Source organism: Tyto alba, unplaced genomic scaffold, assembly GCF_018691265.1.
Source record: "Tyto alba isolate M040663 unplaced genomic scaffold, T.alba_DEE_v4.0 Super-Scaffold_38, whole genome shotgun sequence".
Taxonomy (NCBI): domain Eukaryota; kingdom Metazoa; phylum Chordata; class Aves; order Strigiformes; family Tytonidae; genus Tyto; species Tyto alba.
Window position 1 is genome coordinate 41,724,029 of NW_024881313.1, and position 25,186 is coordinate 41,749,214.

Genomic DNA, 25,186 nt, shown 5'->3' on the forward strand with positions numbered 1-25,186 from the left:
CTGCGGGACCCCGCGCCGGGAGCAGGGCGGCTCCGGCCGGTGAGCGGTTCCAGCAGATGGCATCCGCGCCCCACGCCCGCGCCCCGGCCCCCCTGCAGCCCCCCGCCGCACCGCTGCTCTGCACCTTCCTGCTCCTCCTGCTCCTCTTCCTCTCCTGCTCCTCTCATCCTCCTTCTCCTTTTCCTCTCCTGCTCCTCTCATCCTTCTCTCCTGCTCCTCTCCTCTTCTTCCACTCCTGCTCCTCTCTTTCTCCTCTTCCTCTCCTGTTCCTCTCATCCTCCTCTCCTTCTCCTCTCCCTCTCCTGCTCCTCTCATCCTCCTTCTCCTCTTCCTCTCCTTCTCCTCTTCCTCTCCTGCTCCTCTCATCCTCCTCTCCTGCTCCTCTTCCTCTCCTGCTCCTCTCATCCTCCTCTCCTGCTCCTCTTCCTCTCCTGCTCCTCTCCTCCTCCTCCTCCTCCTCTCCTGCTCCTCTCATCCTTCTCTCTTGCTCCTCTCCTTCTCTTCTTCCTCTCCTGCTCCTCTCTTTCTCCTCTTCCTCTCCTGCTCCCCTCATCCTCCTCTCCTCCTCCTCTCCTGCTCCTCTCCTTCTCCTCTTCCTCACCTGCTCCTGCTCCTCTCCTCTCCTGCTCTGCTCCTCTTCCTCTTCCGCTTCCTCTTCCTCTTCCGCTCCTCTCATCCTCCTCCTCCTCCTCTCCTGCTCCTCTCATCCTTCTCTCTTGCTCCTCTCCTTCTCTTCTTCCTCTCCTGCTCCTCTCTTTCTCCTCTTCCTCTCCTGCTCCTCTCTTTCTCCTCTTCCTCTCCTGCTCCTCTCCTCCTCCTCACCTGCTCCTGCTCCTCTCCTCTCCTGCTCTGCTCCTCTTCCTCTTCGTCTTCCTCTTCCTCTCCTCTCATCCTCCTCTTCTGCTCCTCTCCTTCTCCTCTTCCTCACCTGCTCCTGCTCCTCTTTCTCCTCTCCTGCTCTGTTCCTCTACTTTTCTCTTTCTCCTCTCCTGCTCCCCTCCTCTCCTGCTCTGCTCCTCTTCCGCTTCCTCTTCCTCTTCCTCTTCCTCTCCTCTCATCCTCCTCTTCTGCTCCTCTCCTCCTCTTCCTCACCTGCTCCTGCTCCTCTTTCTCCTCTCCTGCTCCTGCTCTGCTCCTCTACTTTTCTCTTTCTCCTCTCCTCTCCTGCTCTGCTCCTCTTCCCTTTCCCCTTCCCCTTCCTCTTCCTCTTCCTCTCCCTCTTCCTCTCCTCTCTTTCTGCTCTCCTGCTCCTCTTCTTTTCCTCTCCTGCTCCTCTTCTTTTCCTCTTCCTCTCCTGCTCCTCTCTTCCTCCTTTTCCTTCTCTTCTCTTCTCCCTCTCCTGCTCCTGCGCCGCGCTGGCCCAGCTTGCCCTCCGGCAGGACAGGGAGGCTCCCCTCGTCATGAGCAATGACAAAGAGCAGTGAGTGCCATGCCCGCACCGTGAGCTGTGGTGAATCACAGGGAGGCAGCCGCTTGTTCTGGCAGCAGTGCATTCGGCTCCTGGCTTCCAGGGAAGCTTGAGCTGCCTGGAACCGGCCCTGAGCATTGCCTTGCCCCCGTGTCCATGGGCTGGAAAGCAGCGACGGGTAATGTCCAAGCAAGCCAGGTGGTATGGATTGGCTGGTGGTGTTTCCACCAGGATTTCCTTGCACAACTGGCAAGGCTCATCCATACACAGCTTTGCAGCACGTGGCTGGGCTTCTGCCTTGCACCCTGTGCCCCCTGATGTGAATCCATTTTTCTTCCCATGGCCCCAGCTGGCCTTTTTCTGCCCTGTCTGCCTGCACACTGCCAGAGCTGAGCTGCTGTGCACCTCGGGCTGGTTACATCTCTGCATCGCAGGAGCATTGGGCAGTGGGGTGGGAGGGCAGAGTCTGTGTCCCCACCAGGGACTGTCTCCCTAGGACCATTGCATTCTGTGTATTCACTGGGGAAAGAGCCCCAGGAAGGACTGAGTGAGGCCACGCTGACTGAGGAAGGGGGTGGTGGATCAGAAGAGAGAGACCCTGCTTGCTGCTGGAGCTCCCAAAGCTTCTTGCCCTTTGCAGTCCACGTAGTAATGGTGTGAAAGGCTTGCAAAGGGCTGTTGTCAGTGCCGCTGATGGGAGCGCAGTGGAGCGGCACTGGCAGGAGGGCTGTGCTTGGGCAGGCAGTGTGCTGGGGGTCGGTGCTGGGGCTGGAGGGGAGCACTGGCAGGGGAAGCGAGGCCGAGGGTAGGGGCTGTGGGGGGCTCTGCTTCCAGAGCGCCAGAAGTTTGCACAGCCCCAGCAGGAAGGCACCTGTCGGCAGTGAGCTAGGCCATGCCCCTTCTCTCTGCAGCGCAGGTCCTTTCTTTTTTAATCTGGTTGGAGCAGGAATCAAGTCTCCTTTAAATGTTTCTTCCACCGCTTCTGCTGCCGGGGTGCTCGCCCCTCTGTTCACACTGCTGCTCTCATTTCCAAGCAGAGCTGGCTGCCTCTGCACAGCCTCCGGTCGGGGCCGTGTGCTGGAGACAACAGGCATGCCCACCCCAGCACGCCCACCCCAGCATGCCCACCCCAGCATGCCCACCCCAGCACGCCCACCCCAGCATGCCCACCCCAGCGTGCCCACCCCAGCGTGCCCACCCCAGCATGCCCACCCCAGCACGCCCACCCCAGCACGCCCACCCCAGCGTGCCCACCCCAGCACGCCCGCCCCAGCGTGCCCACCCCAGCACGCCCACCCCAGCGTGCCCACCCCAGCGTGCCCACCCCAGCACGCCCACCCCAGCGTGCCCACCCCAGCGTGCCCACCCCAGCACGCCCACCCCAGCGTGCCCGCCCCAGCGTGCCCACCCCAGCACGCCCACCCCAGCACGCCCACCCCAGCGTGCCCGCCCCAGCGTGCCCGCCCCAGCGTGCCCACCCCAGCGTGCCCACCCCAGCGTGCCCACCCCAGCACCGCCTGGCAGTGATGCTGAGGGCGGTGAGGTGCACGGTCCAAGCCCTGCCTCCGTGCCGTGTGTACTGCCTTTTGGCTGCCAGGCAGCCTGGTGGGTAGTTGGTTTGCAGTGGCAGCGCCTGGGCGCTCTGATTTGGAGTCAGCCTGGCCTGGGCAGGCGCGGGAAGCGGTGGGCACTTGTTCTGCAGTGAGGAAAGGGAGTCCGAGAGCAGAACAACTGTAGCCTTGAGCTAGACCTGACTTGGCTCCCCAAAACCTTGCTACTGACCGCATGTGGTCTGGCTGTGGGACCATTTCCATGACCTTTGGTTTCTGGACCTTTGGGTTGCTTTTCGCAGGATTTCCCTACACTCAGCAGGGCCAGATGCTTTCTTTCCCTGCTCCTGTGTCTCTTTGTGTTGCTAACTGGGCCTGGCCTTGTCCAGTCTGCTGGGGATTGCATGTTTTACTGTAATTATTGAGTCACTCCCTGCTGCAGGCAGAGCAGTGCTGTTACTGTATTAACAGGTGGAGAACTGAGACAGACAAAAGCCTAGGTCTGCAAAACAAAGCTTGCACGCTGTTCCTGTGCTTTGCAGGAAGAGGTAGATGCCAAACTACTTGCCTGGTTCAGGACCTAGGTGAAATGACCAGTTTTCACAGCAGCAGCTCCCCGGGAGAGCCCATAGCAAAACGTTGCCTTGTGAGATCTGGGCCTGTGCCCGGGCTCAGGTCTGGCACCTCCCGTAGCTGAAGCTGAGGAGCTGATTTCGCAGGGGAGAGCCTGGCAGTCTTTTTCCAGGAACATGCACTGACACTGGGGGAAGCAGTGTCTTGTCGGAAAGGTAGGCACCAGTTTATGCAAATGGCTCTCCCTCCCTGGGCTCTGACTGACTGCGTTACACCGTACTGGAGTTGCTGGCCCTGGGGCAATCCTCAAGCCACAGAGCACTGCTGTGACCTGTCTCTTGAGATACTGTGGCACTCTGAAATTGCTGCCCTCCCGCTGCTTGAATTAAACACTTGTGCTACAGAGGCGCAGAGCTTTGTTCCTAAAGGAGAAAACAGGCCAATATTCACATGCAGGTTATGGGGAATGGGGTTGGTGTAAGCATGCAGTGTGGTAGGTCCAGAGCAGTATCAGAGTGCTACAGTTCTGCACCATCCCTGCTGTGGCCATTCAGCGGGTCACTCCTCCAGGAGGAGTGACGCCTTGGTACCACCAATGTGAAAAGGAGCAAAGACTCTCAGGAGCTCCATATCACAAAGATTCAGGATAAATGATGATTGCTTTGGTCTCTGATATGGACCTGCCCTTTTTGGAAGACCATGGAGATCTCATTGCTTGCCATCTCTTTGGAGGGCAGCAAAAGAGCAGGGCCTCTAGCTAGTTTTACATGGTCTGGTGGTCCTGCCCAGCCATAACAGAGCAGAGAAGCCAGTCAGTTAGCGGGCTGTAGGGTGGCAAACATGCAGGATCTTCTGCCTGGGTGCTTGGCCACTTTCAGACTGCTTTGCTTCCCTCCAGGTGTGCGCTGCTGGGCTGATGGCAACAAACGCTGGTGGGTAACCTCGGGAGCAGTTTGATTCCTCGGCTTGGAAGAACGAGGCTGGTGCTTGCTTGACTCACCTCGGGCTAGCTGAAGTCAGTGGGTGCTGTGGAGCAGCAGTAGGGGTAGTTGCCCTGCAGACTGGTTCCGTGATGCCTGTGGCTGTGATCACTGTGGCCGGTGCACGACCTCTTCCTGGGCTCTGCGGGAAGGGCACAAGCACTAGGGGCTGCTTGTTTGGCGCTCCGCACTTTGGGTTTCTGCACAGAGCCAAGTCTGGCGGCTGGGGAGGCTGACCACGAAGTGGGAGGCTGGGTTGTGTGTTGCAGAAAGGAGAAACGTCGGGTGGAGACTTTGCCTGGCTGAGAAGGGACGTGTGCTTCTACAGAGGTGTGGTGGCTCGCTGTCACTTGTCACCACCTTCTCCAGCACCGCTGAGAACAACGCCTCTGGCTCCCTTACACCCCACGCGCACCTAGAAAAGATGGAAATCCCCAATGGGACAGGCGAGACCATGGATGTTGGGGCCCCTCTGTGCCCAGGACCTCACCTCCTCGCTCCAGGCAGTGCCTCTGCTGGGGGTGCTCTGCACCGTGGCCTCAGGATCCCTGTGCTGCAACGTCCTTCTGGTGATGCGTAGGTTCACATGGTCTTGCAAGGTCGGAGGAGCTTCTTCATAGCTGGACGCTCGTCTCTGAGAAGTGGGTTAATTAGGCCGGGAGACTAAGCTTCCCCAGCTGTTTGCTACTAGGAATGATCTCCTAATTGCATGTGTACCAGATTCTTTCTGGGAAGGCTGTGCTGGATGCACAGGCAGCCCAGGGGTCCCCAGGTCCCTGGCCTGGCTCAGTTTGGGCCGTGCACTCCAGTAGGGCCCAAGGCGGGTGACTCCTCCTCCTTGGGAGCTGGGATCATGCTGGGAGCTTAGATTACATTTAAATTGCCATTTGCATTTTCCAATCAATACGCGACTTTACAATTAAGTTTGGTGTTAAAATTCTTAGCAAAAAGTGAGTGGAAGGGAGATTTGTGGAGTAAACGAGTCCTTTGGGGGCCATCGCTGCTCCCTGCTTCATTACGCTGCATATTGCTGCTGCTGCTTTTACTGTGCACCACCACAATCCAAACACAACACAGAGACACTTGCGCTGGCCGACAAAATGCCAGGAAAGAAAGGAAAAGTGGGGAGAGGAAGAGGGTTGGGCTCTCTTGCCCTTCGTCTCTGGCAGCTTCTTCCCTCCGTGCATGACTTCCACACCCAGGAAGAAACTTGTGGAAGAGTTACCTCTTGTAGATCTTTCCCCAAGAAGGAGAGGGAGGCTGGGGTGTGCCCGCGTGCCCCGGTGCAGGGGTCTCAGCAGACCTGAGGAGCCCGGCCAGGAGGCACGTCGGGGTGCGTGCGCAGGAGCACGCCGAGGAGGAGCTCAGCTGGGGGGATGCGCCTGCCTCTGGTCCGTCCTCTTGCATTTCACCTGGCTTTGTCCTTCTTGCCACTTCTCACTTCTCTCTGAGCTGCTGCGGGGGCTTTCCTCCAGGAAAACAGAGTTCTCAGCATGCTGCTGGGCCAAACCCCCACCTTCTGCCATCAGAAAAGAAGCTGGGCTACAGCGTTGTAACCTCAGTGCAGTCGGCACAGCAACACCGTTAAAACCTGGAATCCTCTTGGCTTCTGTCCCCTGCCTCTTAATTTCCGATATGGCAGCGAACAACAAGTCTAACTGAGCTCTATCCCTTGATTCAGCTGTTTCTTGCAAATGTTTGGCCTTAAGGGCCCCTTCCCCTCCCCTCAATTTTATTAGATGTTTACTTAGACTGTGTAGTTGCTCCCAATTTTGGACTCTTGTGCCTTCTGGCTTGAGAAAAATGGGCTGCCAGTGCTCAGTTCTCTGTTTCCAGGTCTGGTTTTGCTTGTGTTTCAATTTGTGAAGTTCCAGATTTGTAGCTGAACTAACTGCAGCTGAACTCTTCTCTGCAGACAACACGTTTTTGGGGCTTGATAGAAGATGCAGCAGCCTGAAAGTATCGAAGTAGGTATTTTATAGCACCAAGGTGTGTCGAGTCTAAGATACATCAAGGAGAGGAGAGGCAGCCGGAGTTGTTGTTTTGCAGGATGTCTAGGCAGGTCAGGCTGTAGAACTGAGCCAGTTTAAGGCCAGAAGGGACCATTATGCCCAGAAGCCAGAGAATTTCACCCAGTGGCTTTGAGCCAAATTTGAAACTTCAGCCTGGTCTGGAGCAGATTTATTTGGAAGATACCAAACACAGGTTCTCAAATACAGAGAATCCACCTTTTATCTAGATTAGCTGATGTAACGTCAAACTGTCTTTATACATGAGGAGGAATAATCATTTTCATACACCGTGTGGGAAATGCATGGCCCAGCGATGGTGCTAGAGAAGGCGATTTTGTGTTGGTCAGCTTACAAGACCCGAGGAGCAGTCTTGCCCCTGGCACGGGGAGGTCCTGAGTGGGCTGCTGTGTCCCGGAGAGGACACGGCCCTTTGAGCGCTGGGGCAGCCAGACACTCTCCGGGGCGAGCGCAGTAACGCTCTCAGAAGCACGTTCTGCGACACGGGAGTGACAGATTTGGGGCCGTGAGTCCGGAGGAGAGAGGAGTGCACGCAGATGTAGTCTCGGTCCTCAGGTGACGTTCAGGGCTGCTGCAGAGGACGCAGGGCCGCTGTGAGTGGAGACCACGGCAGGACAAGGGCCGCGCTGCCGGTGCCTCGTGGAGGAGCAGGAAACACCAGGATGCGGTCCCCAGTGGGGAGCAGCGCAGTCTCCGTCACTGGTGGGTTTTGTGAAGAGGTTGGAGTGACGTGGGTACGCCTGAGCCTGCCATGGGGAGGGATGTGGCGAGGTGACCCCCAGACGCTCTTCCAGCTCTGCTCTGCTACGGTGCCGCCTGCCTTGTCCAGCCCGGGCGCCCGTCCTGCCTCCCTGACCGCGGGGGCTCAGGAGCTGCTCCACGATGGTTTTCTCCAGCCCCGAGAGCCCCCACTGCAGGGGGGTCTGGCAGTCTGTCCCCAGGAGCGGGGCCTCGTGTGAGTCGTGCTAAAATCCGTGCCGTTCCCAGGAGCCCGGTTTGCCGAGTGATAGGAGGCAATTTGTGTTAACGACCAGTCACTGCCGTGACTTATGTTGTGCAGCTTCTATGTTACCTTCAAGTTTTCTGGTTTTATGTTTTCTTTGAGCTCTTTTGGGGAAGATATTGATTGAATAATGTGAATCAAATGCAGATTGGTTGGAGCTCTGTACTGTACTTTTGTTGGACATGGATTTGCCATTTATGGTTACACTTGTTCTCATTTATGATTACGTTTTGAGACCTTGCACTTGACCAGTTTTTACTCTGTACATTAATGGCTTTATGGATTTTGTACAGTTGGTTTTTAGTGGTGTGTGCTGCTCAGTGAAAATCCTGACAGAAAACTAAAAATGCTGTGTCAACACAGTTACTGTTGTCATCAGATATTGTCATCTTACCAAAGTAGGATCAGACTTCTCTGATGACCTGTTTCTGCCTTGGTTGGCATTAGTTACACTACTGTCCCCTCGTTCTTTGCTGATCACCTCTTGTGGTGGCTTTTCCACAGTTTTGCCCAGTGTAAGCGTCCAGCTAAGTGGCCGTAATTACAAGGGTCATTGGTTTTCCCCTTGCAGATCTTGGCAAACAAAGCATGAGCTTTCAGACTGCTGCCATGTTCCAAGACATGCTAAAATCAGCACCTTTTAACCACTGCTGAGTGAGCTCTTCGGCTAAGTCTCTTGGAGCTCTTGAAGGCAAGGGATCAGATCCTGTCACCAACACAGCTTAGCTTTTGCCTCTCTGTTTTAGCTTTCTCTCCCTTACACAAGTAGGAGGCGTTTCCTTTTCACACCGTTTGCTTCCCAAGTACTGAACATAAGCAGTCATGGAGCACTTCTGCCTTTTCTGCATCATTTATTGCCGATTTCATGGTCATGTCTGGCAGCGTTGTTACCCCAGCATGTGCCAAACCCTACAACTTTTTGTTGTGTTTTTCCATCACGCAGGCACAGCAGCCTCAGTCTCCAGGCAGTGGGACGGGGCCCCCAAATATGCCGAGGCTGGCAGGACAGAGACTTTCTGTCCAGGTTTTTGAGGAGGTGCTGGCCTGGGGCCCAGATTTTTGCCACGTTAGGAACAGCCAGTCTGGATGTCTGTCCAGACAGTGCTTTCGGAGGGCCCGGGCCTGACAGTGGGTAGATCCAGCTTTTTCCCAGACTCCTGTTATTCATTTGTACTTTTGTCCCCCTGTGCTGTCCTTTCCTCCCTGCCGGCAGAATACTTGATGTTCTCTCCTCGGTCCCTGCTCCTGAACTCTTGTGCCTGGCTTCTTGCCCTGTCTTCCTTCTCCCTCTCCACCTCTGGTCTTGCCTGATGCGTGATGAATTGCTGCTAGAAGCAGATTTCCTGGAGAGGCAGAACTGGGTGGGGAGAGGGTTAGGAGGGTCCAAGCTCCGAGCATTGGTTCGGGTTCTGGGTTGGGCTGTTGGGAAGAGGAGGCTTGGGGACATGTGAGCACAATCATTTTCAGGCCCTAGGAGTGTGCTGGGCCTGAAGACCACAGGATGGGTCTCATGGAAAATCCTGATGGGGAAAGGGGGTGAACTGCCCCCTCAACTGCCCCGGGCCTGTCTGCCTCTGGAAATGTGTCCCTAGCTCCATTTGTTTACATCTCTAAGAAAGAATTGCAAGCAGGCAAGAGGATATGCACCCTTGAGAGACCTGTATCTTGGAATGTTGTTCCACTGATTGGCCCCTGCCCCGTCCCAAACTGTCCTTGCCTTGACCATCCCTCTGGCTGTGCTTTAGGTGATGGAAGAAGGTCTGGAAGCACTGTGGTAGCAGAGCAAGCAGTGTTGGTTGGTGGTGAGGCTGGCTTCTGCCTTCTGTTGGCACTGTCCTTCAGCACAAGAAGAATTGCCCAGAGTGATTTGGGACAGCAGAGTATGTGATAGGTCCCTCAGAGGGTCTGGGCATCGGTACTGGCATGTGGAGAGCCTCGTCTCTGAGAACGGGGTTGAGGGGAGCTGTGTGTGAAGACATGCTGGGATTGGTGAGGAAAGGGTGCAGCCCTTTTCCTACCAGTCCCAGGGAAAATGCTGTTGGAAAGGCCAAACTAGAAGATGTTTTCTTGACCCCTAATTGCTGTGTCTCTTCAAAGACTGGTCTCCTGCAAGGGGCAGTGCTGGAGCTGAGCGGGAGGTGCCTGGGTCAAACAAGGTCTGAGACTCTTGACACTTCTCTTGTAGGGCATTCTCCTCAAACGCAGTGGCAAGTCTCTCAACAAGGAGTGGAAGAAGAAGTACGTGACACTGTGCGACAACGGAGTTCTCACCTACCACCCCAGCCTGCACGTAAGTACCGCGCTGGGTTGGGTAGAGGAGCAGGGTGGGAGAGAGCAGCGTCCTCCTTCGTGCTGTGGCTGCTGCTGCAGGGCCTCGTGCAGATGCTGCAGTTGCAGAGGTGCTCGGGAAGGGCTTGGCTGCAGCCGCAAGGCCCCGTCTCTGCCTGCAGCAGGGCCCTGCGCAGGAGGGTCAGCGCTGCCCTCGACAGGGCAGGCGTTTTCAGCAGAGCTGTTTTTCACCAAATTCTGGAGGAAACCTCTTCCCCCTCGTGAAGGCTGTCTCTGCAGTGCCAGGCTGGGTGGGGAAAGCTGACAGGAACATGCTCTGCACAGAATTATGCTGAGTAAATGCATCTTTCTTTTCCGTTTCCCTCGCTCAGCCCATTAAAGCCGGAGTTGCTGCCTCCCTTCATCTGGGGTGAGGAGCAGGCAGAGAACGTGCAGCCATGGCTGATGGTGCCATTTGGGTGTGGAATAATTTTCCTGGCTGCTAGGTATTGGGTAATGGAGATGAGGTGCCTGTGCAGAGCCTGCCGAGCTGAGCTGTCACTCGATGCATCTCTGATCCTCTTCACTGCTTGGCTCAGGCGCACAGCTGCCTCCCCATCCATCTCTGTCGCCTCCCCACTGTGGGGCTAATGACTTCTTCCCCATTCCCTCTTGAGCACAGTTTGCTGCTGAGACAGTGAGCCACGGACAGACACACCTGTGACACCGAGGCCACAGCATCCTCTGCAGAGGGGACGTGCTGCAGCAGGACAGACGGACAGCGCCTGGGGAGCGCAGGGTAGAGCCTGGGTGTGGGGCAGTTCAGGGGGTGCTGGGGTGGTCTGCGGGGGCGAGGGAGAAGAGCAAGGTGCTGCAGCTCCTGTGCTTCTTGAATGCTCCCAGGCCCTCGATTTGTCCCCGGTCTCCTCAGGCACACGTGTGTTGGGAGTGCCCTGAGCCTCAGTCTTTCTCCTCGTTTCTAACCTGGAGTCTCTAACTCATGGGCTTGCAGTGCTCAGTCATCCAGCTCCTGACCAACTGACCCTTCTCACGCTCCTGTCCTTACCCTGGAAAGCCAGTCATTGCGTTCCCTTTCCTTAGTTTGTGGGAGCTTTGAGACAAGGTTTTTTTCTTTTAGTCTTTGATCCCTGTACCATACTGTGGTTCGACAGTTCTCTAACTTTGTAGCCCCACCTTTTTGGTCTTTATAGAACCAAACCGGGAGGGGATGGCTGCTGCTGCTGCCTGCTCTGCGTGTGTGCTCACACGCGTGTGTGGGTTTATCACATTACATCAGAGGCTTCATAGGCCATTATTACAGTCAGCTGTAGAGATAGAGTAATTTCTGGGATGTTGTTTAACTGCTCTCAGATGATGCTGCTACACACTAGGTTTCTCTCCTTTTTACACCATTTCTTCCTCAGGGGGTGATCTAGATTGATGTCACTTGCTTTCCTTACTGCACTTCTTCAGCATTTCATTTCATTACTGCCTTGCCCCAAGCAAAATCTGGTTCGCTTCCACCTGGTGCTACTGGTGATCCACAGCCCGTTGCTAAGAAAGGTACAAGATGAGCCTCTCCTCCCCTCGTTTTCACTAAAAGCTTTGAACCTTGCACCCAAGATAGGTGTTGTATTGCCCTATATGTTTACCTAGAGCAAGGACTAATTACGTATGGGCCACGGAACACATTGCTGCTTGCTACCCAGCTCCAGCTTTTGCAAGGATGGGGGTTCTGCATGCTCCCTCCGTGGCATTGCCTCCCTGAGAACTGGGGAAAAGAGCCATGACACCTGCCATCGTGTTACATATTTTACTGCAGTGCTGACAAAGGCTTCGGTGAGCAGTGTGCTGTTCTGATCAGCAAAGGCCTCTCTGACTTGCCTTGCCTTACCTCGCCTTCCCTCTGGATATCTGGTTTACGACCTGCCTGGAGGGGACCTATGCAGGAAGGAGGCCTGGAGGAAGAGGTGGTCCAGAAGAGGATGGCCCATTATATCCTCTCCTCCGCATCTTCTAGAGTGAATTGGGAGATGCTTCAGTGCGTTTGTCACCGGGTTTGTCTCCCGTGGCATGAAGCAAGTTTCCATGCCCTTTCACAGGATGACAGAAGCAGAGCACGTTAGGGTTGAACAGCCTGGGTCACTAATGAAACCTGCATTCCTGAGGAGGGGCATGTGCTTCTTTGTCACTCCCATTTGTGGCAGTAGCTCTCAGGCCAGCAGGCACGTGGTGAGGTAAGCTGCTGGCAAGAACAAGTGTGGAGATCCTCATCAAGGGGACACTCGGCGCCCTGAAGTTGCCTCCTTGGGATGGGAAGTCCCAGCTTCTCCCCGACCTCATGCAGTGTGAGCCTGTACTGCCACGTGGCTGGGGGATGGCAGAATTCGGGGTGCAGCAGAGGGGTCCCTGAGGGCATGGCTCTGCACTGCGGGAAGAAGGTCTTTCCCAGCCCCTGACAGGATGTTCAAGCCCCAGAGCATTTTTGTGCTGCTTTTTTGTTCCCAATGGCTTTTCATTGGCACGATTCCTGCCTAGACTTCTCTCGCATCTCTGTTGTGTTCTCTTCCTGTCCCTCTTGGGATGGGTGTAGGTACCCCGGGGATCAGCAGCCCTGCCTTTCTTCTTTTTCCTCCAGTAGACATATCTGCCCCCAGATGTGCCTGTGCCCCATTAGATGAAGATTATCATGTGGCTCTGGCTGGGTCATGCTTCTCATTTTACCAACCAAAAGCTTCCTGGTGGGGCTATTCATCTGCTTTTGGGTGTTTATCACTCGACCTGTGTCTGTATCTTGGCACCTCCAGCCCCACTTCGAAGTTTCCTCGCTGGGAGTCAGGCTTAAACTGTGGGTTTGCAATCACAGGCTGACAGAGAGCACTCCGGTGAGCTGGGTCCAGCCCTGAAATCAAGTGTTCTGTGGCGATGGAAGTGTATCTGCCTTGGCTGCCAGCCTGGACCTATGCTTGGGTCCCATGGAGCTGTGCGTTCCTGCTCTCAGGAGCCGCCTCTGCCTCCTCTCTGGAACAGTCAGCGGTTTCAGAGACTTTGCAAGCAGGATGCCTGGAGTTGGAGCAGCGGGCAGCAGCTCCGGCTGAAAGCAGGAGTGCCTGGGGGCCTGATCCTTGGGTTCAGCACAGCTTTCCTTGTTGTGTTTGTATTTTTTTTACCTTTCTGTGAGAGTGTTCAGTGACAGGAAAAGAACAAGTTCTACGAAGAGACCGGTGTGGTTTCCTATCACTTTCCCAAAGCCTTGGAGAGTAAACGCTTCTGCTTGTGAGGAAGGCGTATGTGGTTCAGCCCAGCTTCACTGGCCAGGCTGTGCTGTGCTGCACAGAGCTAGAGAGAAAGCATCTCCCATTTTGCAGCCAGTGGAGCCATTCACACAATCACCTTCTGTTAATTCTATCTGCAACATCAATTAAATTGTTTGTAGAAACTAATTGAATGTGGCTTAATCACACATCTTAATAGCTTTCCACGCTTTGAACTCGTTGTTAATTCCAGTAATAAAATGAAATGAGAGAACTGGCTGGGTAATTAGCGAGGAGGCTTGGGAAGAAATTGCTGTTTTATAGCATGTAATAAAAGCAGTGCGCTGGTGACCGCTCTCTCCGGCAGGCAGCCGGCTACTGCAGCAATTGTGCTGAGTTAGGGAAAATCCTCCAGCCCCTCTGAGATTCCCTGCCCAGGGGTGCCACCAGGCTCCCACCCAACCAGGAACAGCTTGGCGTAATGTTTGGTTGGGCTGGTTATCGAGGAATTGCCCAGGGCACCGAAGGGTGTTCGCCTTGTCATTTGAGGTCAAGCCACCCACAAGTTGGAAGCACAGAAGGGTGTGCTGCCACGCTGCCCCAGCTCGGGTTGGCTGTGAGGGCTGGATGCCTGCGCAGGGCTCTCTGGAAAGAGAAGAGCTCAAGCCAAGGTGTTGAGATGCTGCTGAGAGGTTGGAACCCTCGCAGGTAGCCACCTGAGGTGACAGAACATTGTGGTCTTCATATACCTCCATTCACCTGCTTCTCTGAGCCAAGGACTGGGAGAATGGTTGCTCTTAGACTGATCTTGTTCATGTCTTTATCTTCTTGGATTTGGAAGCAGACGGACCAGCTCCGAGTTAATCTTTTTGGTGACCTGCTTGTGAACTGGAGCAAGCCCAAGCCTCCCCGCAGCAGCCGCGGTCTCACCCTGGCCGGTTGCTGCCTCTCCCAGTTGCAGTGCACAGGCCCAGCACAGAGCCCAGGGAGGATGCACCCACGTTGTGATTCCTCCCAGGATCTAGCTCACTGTTCGGTCCCTGATCCTTTGAGGTGTGCCCAAGAGCAGGGCAGGGAAGTTTTCCTCCCCGTGTCTCTCTGGAGATCACACTGGTTGGATCTGCCCCTTCTGGGGCACGAGCCCAAGGAAGAGCCAGCCACAGCGGAGAGCTTAGGGGAAAGCTGCAGTGCCCTGTGGAGCAGGGAGGGGTGGAAGACACGGGAAAGGACACAGCTCTCAGGAGAGGCTGGAGGTCTGCAGCCTTATTCTGACCAAAAGATGAGATGCTATTAGGAGACAGGGCAGAATTACGTTAATGTTCTGCATGTGGAGTTTTCGGTTGTATAATAAATAGTCTACGAGAAGAAACGGTGGAAGCACCAAGTTTTGAATAATGTAAAGCCATGCAGGTGAATGTACAAAGGAGTTAGCCTGAGCTGTGTTGCACTTGAATTATCCTAGCTGTGACCTGAGAGGGATTTCCAAGTACGCCATTACTTACTCTTTACTATATTATTAGCTGTTGCAGCAGAGTGCTGTGATGGAAAAGACAACGGATGAGAGGGAGGAAGAACTGCTTGCCACCTACGTGCTCTTTTGCTCTGTGTAATCTCTGATCCCCAGCTAGGCTTTCACAAATGGGCTTGCCATGACATCTGACTGCCTGTGGCAACATCCCGACATTATTCACATCTGAGCTGACTAGTTCTGGGCACTGCGAGTGAGACCTGGCACTTGTCAGAAGCCAGTTCCAAGGCTCCAGCTTGTCACGGGAAGAGGACAGGTTGGAGTCAAGGCTTCGCATCCGTGTTGCCAGAAAACAGCTGACTCTGGACACTGGGGAAGTCGTAGGGTCCTTCACCTCTAGCCCATCTGAATTGAGACTTCGGGACAGTGCAAGAGAAACAGCATGTGGTGAGCTCCCAAATCACCGCCGAGCCTCTGGCTGACCATCTCTGTTAACCAGTTACCACCTGGATGAATGGCTCCGGGTTTGGATTGTGTGGATGAGAGGGGAGCTGAGAGTGGTGGGCCAGGGCAGGGGTAGTCTCTAACCATTGTGCCTCTCTGCTGTAGGATTACATGCAGAATGTCCACGGGAAGGAGATCGATCTGCTGAGAACTACGGTGAAGGTACCGGGCAAGCGGCTACCCAGGGCAACAACGGCAGCAGCACCCAGCGCTAGCCCCAAGGCCAACGGGCTGGCGAAGGAGCGGAGCAGCACGCAGCTGGCAGGAGGCGCAGGTAAGAGCTGGAGTGGTGGCCACAGAGCTGGTGGGTGTCCTTCCTGCTGGTGCCTCGGCGGCGCCTTGCTTTGCTGAGCTGGAAACAAAAGCTGTTCTGGAGTCTCTTGCTTTCACCACTCTTCGCGAGTGCCTTCGGTGGGTGTTGGTGTTTCTGTGTGGGTCTCAGGTAAGCTCCTCTTGGGATTTTATGCTGGTTAGTGTCCAGAACAGAAGAAAGAGTAGAAGGGCGTGAGCTCCCTGAGAGGAAACAGTCAAGTCTGATGAGTTGCTGTGTGTGGGGGAAGCTGTTGCTCCCTAAAACAAAGGAAATCTCAACCAGGGGTGTCTCTTGATCCCTGGCAAGTTCTCATCTGTTTCTTTCCTTTTTCATGCCCCCCCCCTTTTTCCTCCTCACCTCCCCCTGGAGAAAGAGTAATGTGAGGGGCTTGTTTTGTAATTTTTCTTCTGTGTGTGCCTTCAAGGGGCACAGCTGCCGCAGAGAGTGCTCGGGAGGCTCTCTGGTTTCTCATGGAGTTTGTGCCACACTGCTCACTGCTTCTCCTGCCACAGGAGGTATCTCGCCCTGCGCCGGGGAGCTGTTGAACTTAGGGCTCTCCTGCTCAGGTTTCCCAGGGCGTTGACATGCCTTCACTTTGTTCTCGGGGTTGCTATCCTTGGCCAGGAGAGACAGCGTCCACACGCTTTCTTCCCAGCCAGCTGTTGGAAGTATAGCAGGGTGTGGGTGCCTCTCCGCTCTTCAGGATAACGATGGAGTGCTGATAACACTGCTGATTACAGAAACCCTTCATAAATCTGGTACTGTACGTTGTGCCACCGAGAGTGAACTTGGGTGACCACATCCTCATTTCTGCTCAGTTCTGGAGCTGAGGACTCGTGAGATGGGGTGCAGCTGAAGGGGATGCCCCCCATCATGCTGCCTGGGGTCCTCAGCGTCACACACAACGTAGGGGATGGGGCATGCTAACATCACTGTGTTCACATGGTGCCAAGTGTGAAATAATACGCCCTTCTGAACCCAAACTGCTGTTTCTGTAGAGTCAGAATTAGTCTGCAGCCCAGATAAACTGCCGGTGGATGACTGCAATTACTGTTTTTTAACCACGGGTGTGCAAATCTGCCCGTTTCCTGCCACAGCTCCCCACTGTACACTGTTATTTCATCACCACCACTGTCCAGCCTCCGCGCGCCCAAGTGTGGTAGCAAGTCCTGCCTCGGTACAGAGGCACTTCAGAGGCCTGCACTTCCAGGCTCTTTGTCTGAGTGCTTAGAGGTTATCAGGGCTGTAGGAAGAATTCAAAGGCAAACCACAGAAAAGCTTATGCTGATGTCAAACCAGATGCTCGCATAACCCTGTATCCTGCTTTCGACAGTCAGCTCAGTCCTGTTGGGCTCGGAAGAGCAGATTGAGATGTGACTTGATTACTGATTACTGCTGCTTGGAGAACCAGTGCCTGGAAGTGAGCGCTGCGCCAGGCCTTTCAGTCTGGTTGACAAAGCTTGAGGAGACACAGTGCATGGAGGCTGAAGTTAGAGCAATTTAAACTTGAAAGGAGATGTAGTTTCCTAGCAGGGAGGGTAATTAAATGTTGGAATAGTTTATCTGGAGAGCTGGTGGACTTAGCACTGCTTGAAGCCTTTAAAATGAGATTAGTTATCTTTCTACAAGATATGCTTTAATCCAGCTCGTGTGTGTGTTGCTGTATGCGTGTGTGCAGGGGATTAAACTGGATGGATACGATGGTCTTTTCTTATGTAGAAGTCTGTGAATCTGAGATCCCCTGTTCACTGTCTTCTCTCTGGGCCCCTGAGCAGAACAGTGCTACCATGCTACCCAGAGCACATGCATCGGGACGGGGCTCCACATCAGGACAGCAACCTTAATCAGATTTTATGTGTCTTGGCCTTGGGTGGTTGTCTGCATTGGTAAGAAAGGTTTTTTCCTCCTGGTACACAAATGGTAAGATGTTTTCTGAGAAATTTTTTCAACTCACTCTGATGCCTCCAAGACTGATTGCAGCTGACGATGCAGTCGCCACAGTAAGTGCACTGACATGATAAAAATCCTCTGAGGTGACTTGCTTATATCCCTGTGTAATGCAGAGTGCTGGATTTGAGGTTGGTCAAGAATCTGCCCTGCTTCGAATTGGCAGGGATTTTGCAGTTTTGCTGCCTTTGGGGCTAGGGATGGGACTGTTACTGGGGTCCACTGAGCATCTCTCGTCTAATACATGCTTTAGGCAGCTGGAGAGCGAGCACCTCAAAATTTGCAGTTCTCTGCCAGTGCACGAGTTAATCTTCAGAGGATGTGAGCTTTGGAGACCTGAATGATTTGCTGCCTTGCACCAGGAGTGTCTGGGTAAAACCAGATGACCTGTATTTAGAGTTCAAAGCGGGTGGTCCATGGTTTCTTTGTCACTTGAGCTCTGCCAAGGTGAGTGTGCTAATTAATGTCCACTACATGCACAGTCCTTACCCAGGGGCAAGAAAAGTAGTGGTAGATGGAGGAGGCGAAAAAAAAAAAAAAAAGATAAACTGTCTCACACTGCTCTGTATATGAGTAAAATACACTTATGCAGCACTCTGGTGATAATTCAAAATAACCTCCAAAGTAGATGCAGAGTACAACTTGGAGCTAAATAAAGTCAGAGTGGGGAAGGAGCTTACGTTTATGAAACCTGTGGGACTCTGAACTCAATGGATGATTGTACCCTGGTATTTAAGCTATTAAAGAAGGCAACTTTACTGTAGTCAGATTTGGTTTTATTTTACGTTGGATGTATTCCCATTGCAAACTCTTTTCAGAGGCATAGAACATTGTCAGACTTTGCAGCTGCCTTATGTCCACCTCAGGCTTGCCTTTTGTGGAACATATATGCAAATGTGGTGTCGTACGTGCCCAGGGAGGTTGTGCAGTCTCTCTCCTCAGAGGTAATAAAAAGAAACCTCCAGACACAGTCCAGGGCAGCTGGCTCTGGTTGCCCCTTGAGCAGGAGTGTCGGACAAGATGACCTCCAAAGGTCCCTTCCAACCTCAGCCATGCTGTGATTCTGTATTCATTTTATCAGTATTAAAAATTTGTCTCCAAGAGCTGTAAATCTTGAGAGATTTGGTGCAAAGATTGCTTAGAAGCAGAAGTTTTGTCCTCAGTCAGAAACTTCTTTTTTTTCTTTATCCCTTGGAAAATATATTGGGATTCGATCAGAGTTCTAGAAGTTGGTTACTGAAAGCTCCGGAGCACCTAATCTCCTCCTGGGCTGTCAAGAGCCCCTGGCAGAATGGTCTCTGCTTTTCCGTGATACTTTTTCTTCACTTTCCAACTGCAATGTCCTCCTCACTTTTATCCTTGTATGAAATTTCACTGGTAAAAAGACTATCCAGAGACAGACAACTAGCTGGGATCAGCCTGTTAACAGGTGTAGAACTAGCTGGAGGTAGATAACCGTCAGCAGGGCGACATCTACGGCTGAGCCCGCACTGAGGCCCTGGGGCCGCCGGGGGCTCGGGCCGCGCGTTCGCCCTCCCGGGCTTGGTGTAGGGCTTGCTGGTGGTGCCTTGCGCTCTCCAGCTCCTCGCTCTGTTATGTGCGGGAAGACCGCGAGGACGCCTGGGAAGTGCTGGCCAGGGGGAACTTGTCTGAGAACACTTCGGATATGCCTTCCAGCAGCGTCTCCCGGACCTTTCCGTGGCACTCTCCTGCTGCCGCCTTCTCCCGTAGCTTTTGGCGGCGTGCTGCAGGCCGCCGTTGAACCGCCCGGTCCCCTGACGTTACAGTTCCGCCGTGCCGGCTGCTGAGCCGTTGGGTGTTCCTGACGCGGCCCCGGCCTACGGCGAGGGCTCTCCTGGCCGACCCCCGCGGCAGCAGCGCGGGCCAGCACGCGGACCGGGCGCAGCCTTGGGGGGCAGTTCGTCCCCGCGTGCAGGCCAAAGCTCCGTTGTGCTGCGGGGTCTCGGGGCCGAGGGATGGCGGTGTGAGTGTGCCCGTCTCCAGAGGGACCTCCCTCGGGGCTGGGCGGGTGGCCAGGCCACTGCTGCGGGCTGACCTTCCCACGGTGGCGCTTCACCTGGGATGCTCCGTGCAAAGAGGGCAGCCCCATGGCTGGCGGGGGTCGGGGCCTGGGTGCACCAGGCAGGCCGGGGGGGATCTACCAGGGCACGCTGCTGGCCCACTCAGCACCCCACGCTGACACAAGTTTTTAACCAGGGGCTCGGATGGCTCTTGTGTTCCACTACAGAAAGAATCCCTTTAGTGGTGCAGATGTGGCCAGGAACAGCAATGGAATAATTTGTCTGCTCAAGCCATCCCTTCTCTGCCTGGGGCGAGAGGGTGTCCCATGTACGTGCTCCACTTTCCGCAGTCATGATCACAAGGCTGCTTTGGGCCAGGCATCCTGTGTCAGGAAAATGAGTGACCTTACCTTGGGAGACACGCAGGGAAGAAGGGGAATGTAACACTGGATTCCTGGAAAACTGCAAGCGTGGCAAGGGGGAACTCGCCTTCATGAGCACGCCCGAACAAAACGTCTCGTCACTTAGATGAGAATATATTGTGACTGATGTGCATGAAGGCTAAGAGTATGTTAAAAGTATAAACGATACATATATACAGATAGAAAGAGAGTAAACGCTTCTTACGATTTGTAAAGTGCTACTCTTAATATAAAAGCAGTCCAAGAAGGGCTTTGAGTAGCAAAGACACCAGTGCCTCAGTCAGCCGTCGGTACTGCATCGGCATGAAATGGGAGCACAGGCAGGCCTTGGCAGAAGGAGAGAGGCACCACGGACAACCTACGGTTAGACAGGGCAGCACACCACGGCAGAGGTAAGTGGTTCAGCGTTTGGATCGGTTGGCTCTCTGATGGAGGGAGCGGTCGTGTGGGTGCTGAACCCCAGCTTTTGGCTAGGTATGAAGTGCTTTTGCTGATGGATGCTAAGGCAGCATTACGTGTTTTTATTCTTTGTAACAACTTCTTTCTGAACTTGGAGTGAAAAGTCATCACCAGAGCTGGGGTGCCGGGTCCCAGGGACCCCCACCCGGCGCCGGGTACGCGTCCAAGCCACTTGTGCCTCTCCGGTGCCAGCTGGAGCTTTTAGGAACAGTTTTGGCGTCGGCGCAGCCCTGGCGCTGCAGCTGGCTGTGGGGCACCTGCGCCAGTGCTGCGGAGGCCAGAGGGGCCCACGCTCACCCGTGGGTGCTTGGAGGGTGCTGTCGTGCGGGGGGCACGAGACAGGGACGCGGCCACCCCCGGGCTGCAGAGTGCTCCCCCGCGTCCCCGTCCTGCCAGCCCCTTCCTGCCCCGTCCCGCTCGCTGTCCTGCCCCTGCCGGGACACACCACCCCCTTAGGCTGCGTTACAGCAGCTGTGCACTCCAAGTGTCCTGACAGACTCCATCTCGGCATTTTCCAACTTCCAGTATCTTAACTTCGTAATACAGATAGCGTTTTTTTCCTTTACTACATTTTTGCAATACAGCTACGGGACCCATCCTTTTCTGAGAAGCAGAGGTTCTGCTCTCTGTCTCAGTGGCAGATTTCTACCTTCAACCCAGTGAAGGACTGGGCCAGCTGAACACTGCTACTCTCCGAGGAAGCCTTCTGCGTCTGGAGGCGGGAGGCACCTTTGGCTGGGACGACGCTCGGCTGTTTCCTGGGCACTTGGGGCGTGCTGGGCTGGAGGAACAAGGCACTTGTTCCAGCAGCCAGTGAATGTAGCTCCTTTATTCCTGACCTCCTGTCTTCTGCCTGTGCTCTCCTCCTCTGCTCTCTTCTTCCTGCTCCCAGCCGCTCCTGCTCCCAGCCGCTCCTGCTTGCCCACCTCTCCCACCAGCAACTCCATCCTCTGCTCACTCTTCCTCCTTTTCAGTGGTGCCGGGCAGCTGGTGATGGGCAGCATGAGCACAGAAGAGGCATCAGAGTGCTCTGGTTCCCCAGACCTAATACTACAGCAGCACTGGGTGACAGGAGAAGCAATTGCTCATGCTGCAAACCAGGCTGCATAGAAACAGGTACATGAACTTCCCCTGTTCATGTCAAAGACGCCCAGAGACTCAGAAGGATACATCTGTGCTTGTCTCTTTGTTTAATTTTCCACAACTCGAAATGAGACCACGGAAAGCACCTAGGTTAGTCAGAGCATCCCTGTGTCTGGGTTTCGGAGTCAGATGTGTCCTAAAAGGACGGTGATACTTGCTAAAGGACTTCTTGGAAGCAGCTAGTAGAAGTTCTCCACAAGCGGTGAGAACTGCAGAGACTCCTGAAGTCTCAAAGGAAGAGCACAAGTGGGTACTGGCCTTTGGAGAAAGCTGAGAAGGCATTCTTGCCCATTGCTGCTCGGTCTTGTAAATCCCTGCTTGGGTGAAATAGTGCTGGCTGTGGTTTGGTGATGGCCCTGTGTTATTCGGGGTTTCTGGACAGAGTCCGGGCGCGCCAAGCAGGGGCAGCTTCCATCACCCGCAGCCAGAGCAGCCGGTGCCCGTCAGTGCCCCGGGGGAGCTCCGGGCACCGCGCGGTGCCTCCTGTGCCAGGCAAACCCCAGTGCTGTCTGCCTTGGAGAGGGCAGGGGAGGGGTGTGCAGGTCTCGCTGCCAGAGCTCGAGGGTGCTGTTTTCTGGGTATGAACTGGCTGTGAGCATGCAGCCTGGTGGCATGTATTCACTGCACGTGGGACGGTGCTGGTTCAGGTGTCTCCTTCAGATCCCTGCAGGTCCTCTTCCCACTGGAATATCGCTTCTCTTGCACTCCTCTTCAGGGGTCTGCAGATGTATCGTTGCTGTAGTTCAGCAAGCTCACCCTTTCTGCTCCTTTGCCCCATCTGTACCTCATTCACTGTGTGTTTCTGGTTGAAGGATGAGGACAGCTCTTATTCAAAGTGCAGACTGGATGAAAAGGATTTTTTAGTGGGGAGGGACAGATGGTAGCACAAGAAAAATAAGGAGACTGTCAGTCAGCATGAGAGACTGGTCTCAGCACAGCTGCAGCCCTGAGTTCTTGTCTTGCAGAGGTTTGTAGGGACCTACTCCAAAGCAGTCAACATGGGAAAAGGGCACAAAGCATACTGCCTGAAAATGTGATGTGGATGCGTGTGCATGAACTTACGGGCACGCTTAGCACGGGCACACACAGAGCACATGAGCCTGTTCCTTGACACTGCAGTGCAGCTGAACAACGTAGAAGGAAGCCAAGAAGCTGAACACTGGAAAACCTGCCTTCACATGAGAAGTTGAAGTGTAAGGGAAAATCAGCAGATTGCTGAGATCGTTGTGGTTGCAAGCAGCTACATGGAGGCACAGTTTCCGACAGCAGAAGGCTCTCTGATCTAGCAGGCAGAAGCAGTGCAGATGCTCTACCTCAGCCAGAAACGCTGAGCTAATGCAGCAGTCCCAAGGGAGGTTTTCTGGCCAGCATCGCACAGGCAGCCGGGCTAGGTGGCTTGGAGAGGGCACTAAAGTGAAGGAAGCGTGGGAGAGACAGAGCATGGTCTGAGAGGAGGAGGTTAAAGGCGAAAGCTCTGCCTGTCTCTGCGGTGGCTTGGCGTGGGGCTCTCCAGCTCGCTGAGGACCATGAGCTTCCCGTGGGATTTGCTGCCAAGTGGCTCGGGAGAGCACAGACTGCACCAGTGCCTCTGGCACGGAGGAGCCCAGGCAGAATGAGGCGAGTTGGCCTCAGTGCGGGGGTGTGAGCTTAAGCACTGGAGTCTTTTACGTGGGGGAAGAGCTGGAAGGGGCTGGTGCTGCTTGGTCACCTTCACCCAGAGGAACAGCCTGCGTGGTCTGACGTGTGTCAGGGCAGGCTGTGTGTGAGCCCTCCTTATCTTCCTCCTCCTCCTCCTGCTGCAGCATTCCTTCTGTGGCTGAGGGAGAGCGTTTTCTTAAGTGTGTCTGTGGTGGCGGGGGCACTGCGTGGCGTGCGGTGTCTTGGCTGATGCTCGTGTTTGCTCTGAAGTGACGAGGGTCCGGCTGTCCCCTGGCAGAGCTCGGTGAGCTTGCCCTGATCCACAGCTCCGCGGGCTGTGGCCAGCCGGGCTCCTCGGGCACATGCCAGGGAGCCCTCGGTGTGCTGTGTCGGGGGAGCTTGCTCCCCCCTCGCTGTTGAGCCAGCTGGGGCAATGGGGAGCCCACGCTGGTCTCAGCCGCCCAGCGAAGCCTGGGAGCCCAGCCTGGGCTGGAGATGGTGCTGCGCTCCCGAGCAGCTGCAGGCATCGTGCCGGGTTGGTGCTGACGCCCGGCCGCACGCTTCCTTGTCGCTTCCAGAGCAGGTAGCCCGGGAGCACGTTTGCCCAAGGCAGGCGGGAGCAGAGCACCTTGCCGTTGGTGCTGGGGGAGCTGGTGCTGGGGGAGCGTGGCGGCAGTGGGGCCCCCCCCTCTGCCGGCCCCGGTGCGTGTGCCCCCCGATGCTCTGCCTCTGCAGAGTGAGGGATTGGCTCCCCCAGGCCGGGGTTGCTGAGCCTGCTGTGATCATGTCACGTCGGGCTCCGTCGATGTTAACATCTCATTATCTTTGTTACTGTAATTACATTATCCGCTGCTTTATGCAGAATTATTCTCCGAGGACTAATTGATGGATCCATGTTTAATTCATTAATCATTAGCATCAAATTCGACAATTACAGTGCACACTGATTGTGGAATTTCAAATGTAATGAGGGAAGAATTAACAAAGAAAAGGGAAAACCTGTTTCCCTGGCATACCGCTGCTCACCATGGGGGACGATGACATTGAGGGGAGAAGAGGCAGCAGAGAGCGGGGTGGCGCAGGTCATGGCAGACAGGAGGCTGGTGGGATCATTTTGTGCCTTTCTCCTGGTTGTGGCTGTATTCCTTCAGGTCAGAGCAGGGTCATTAATCGCCTAGGAAAGAATGGGTATGTGGGTACCACTCTCACTTCTGGAACAAAGTTGCCTTCCCCACCCTGGACGTGGCCCGTGGGTGCAGGAGCAGCACATCTCACCCTGCTGTTCATTCCAGGATGTTCATTCCAGGCACATCCCCGGTGTACACGTGTGCTCACACACTCTGCAGGTCAAGGTGTGGTGTCTTCAGGATGAACTTGCTGCCCCCACGATTTGCCCCGTAATCCTCTCTGCTCCCCACACAGTGCGTAGCACCTGCTCTTAAAATCTATGGCTGCCTCTCGTCATTTCAGTATTTCCTGCTCAGAGGCAGGAATCCTGCAACACTACGCTCTTTATTTTGGTGCCTGTGAACCGGTTAGCAGAAAGCAAGCCAGAGCAGGCTTTCCAGTCCTGCGCCCTGCGCCTGTGGCTGTGCTCAGGACCCTGCTTGGTGCAGTAGCCCTGCCCAGCTGGTTCAGTACCGCATGGGGGTGTGCTCCGTCCCTCCCTCCAGACGTGCTACTGCAGGGTCTCCTTGCTTGTGGAAGCAGGTAGCTTCCGCTTCGTACCTCAGCCTGAGGATGCAGACAGGCCTTCCCTGGTACCTGGTGTTGCAGTTAAATAGCCGGGGGTGCTCTGTTTTCTGTTGCCTCCCTTACGCGGGACGTTGGAACGGGCTGCCAGCTCGTGCCCGGTCTGCTCCGGTGCAGCGCAGTTTGATTTAGACAGGGGTTCCCAGCTTGGTCTGCCTGGCTACCGCAGCTGCGGTCGGTAGCGGCGGCGGCAGCTTCTGAAGCCGCCGGGGTGCCCGCGCGGGGCCGAGGTCGGCTTCCAGCCGGGTCCCCGGCTGCAAATCCCCACGGGCAGGCCCGGCCACCCCAGCCCTGCCTGCCCGAGGCACCGGGCGCGAGGCGGGGGTACACTCCTCTGGGGGGGCCGAGTGCTGCCGGCTGCCAGCCTGGCGTTAAAGCGCGGCTGGCCACGGCGCCTGCCAGCTCACTTGGCTTGCTGTTGGGTTCAGCTGCGAAAGTTCAGCGTTAGTTACT

At 55.1% G+C, this 25,186-nt stretch overlaps 1 protein-coding gene across 2 annotated transcripts in view; it reads left to right on the forward strand.

Moving 5' to 3' along the window:
- The window catches only part of AGAP3 (ArfGAP with GTPase domain, ankyrin repeat and PH domain 3), a 146,935-nt gene that overhangs the window by 83,876 nt on the left and 37,873 nt on the right, over positions 1 to 25,186 (forward strand). For both annotated transcript variants that reach the window (XM_033000364.2, XM_042801673.1), the window contains exons 10-11: positions 9,730 to 9,834; positions 15,144 to 15,312. In XM_033000364.2, coding sequence (XP_032856255.2) covers positions 9,730 to 9,834; positions 15,144 to 15,312 — 274 coding nt within the window. The remainder of the gene's footprint in view (positions 1 to 9,729; positions 9,835 to 15,143; positions 15,313 to 25,186) is intronic.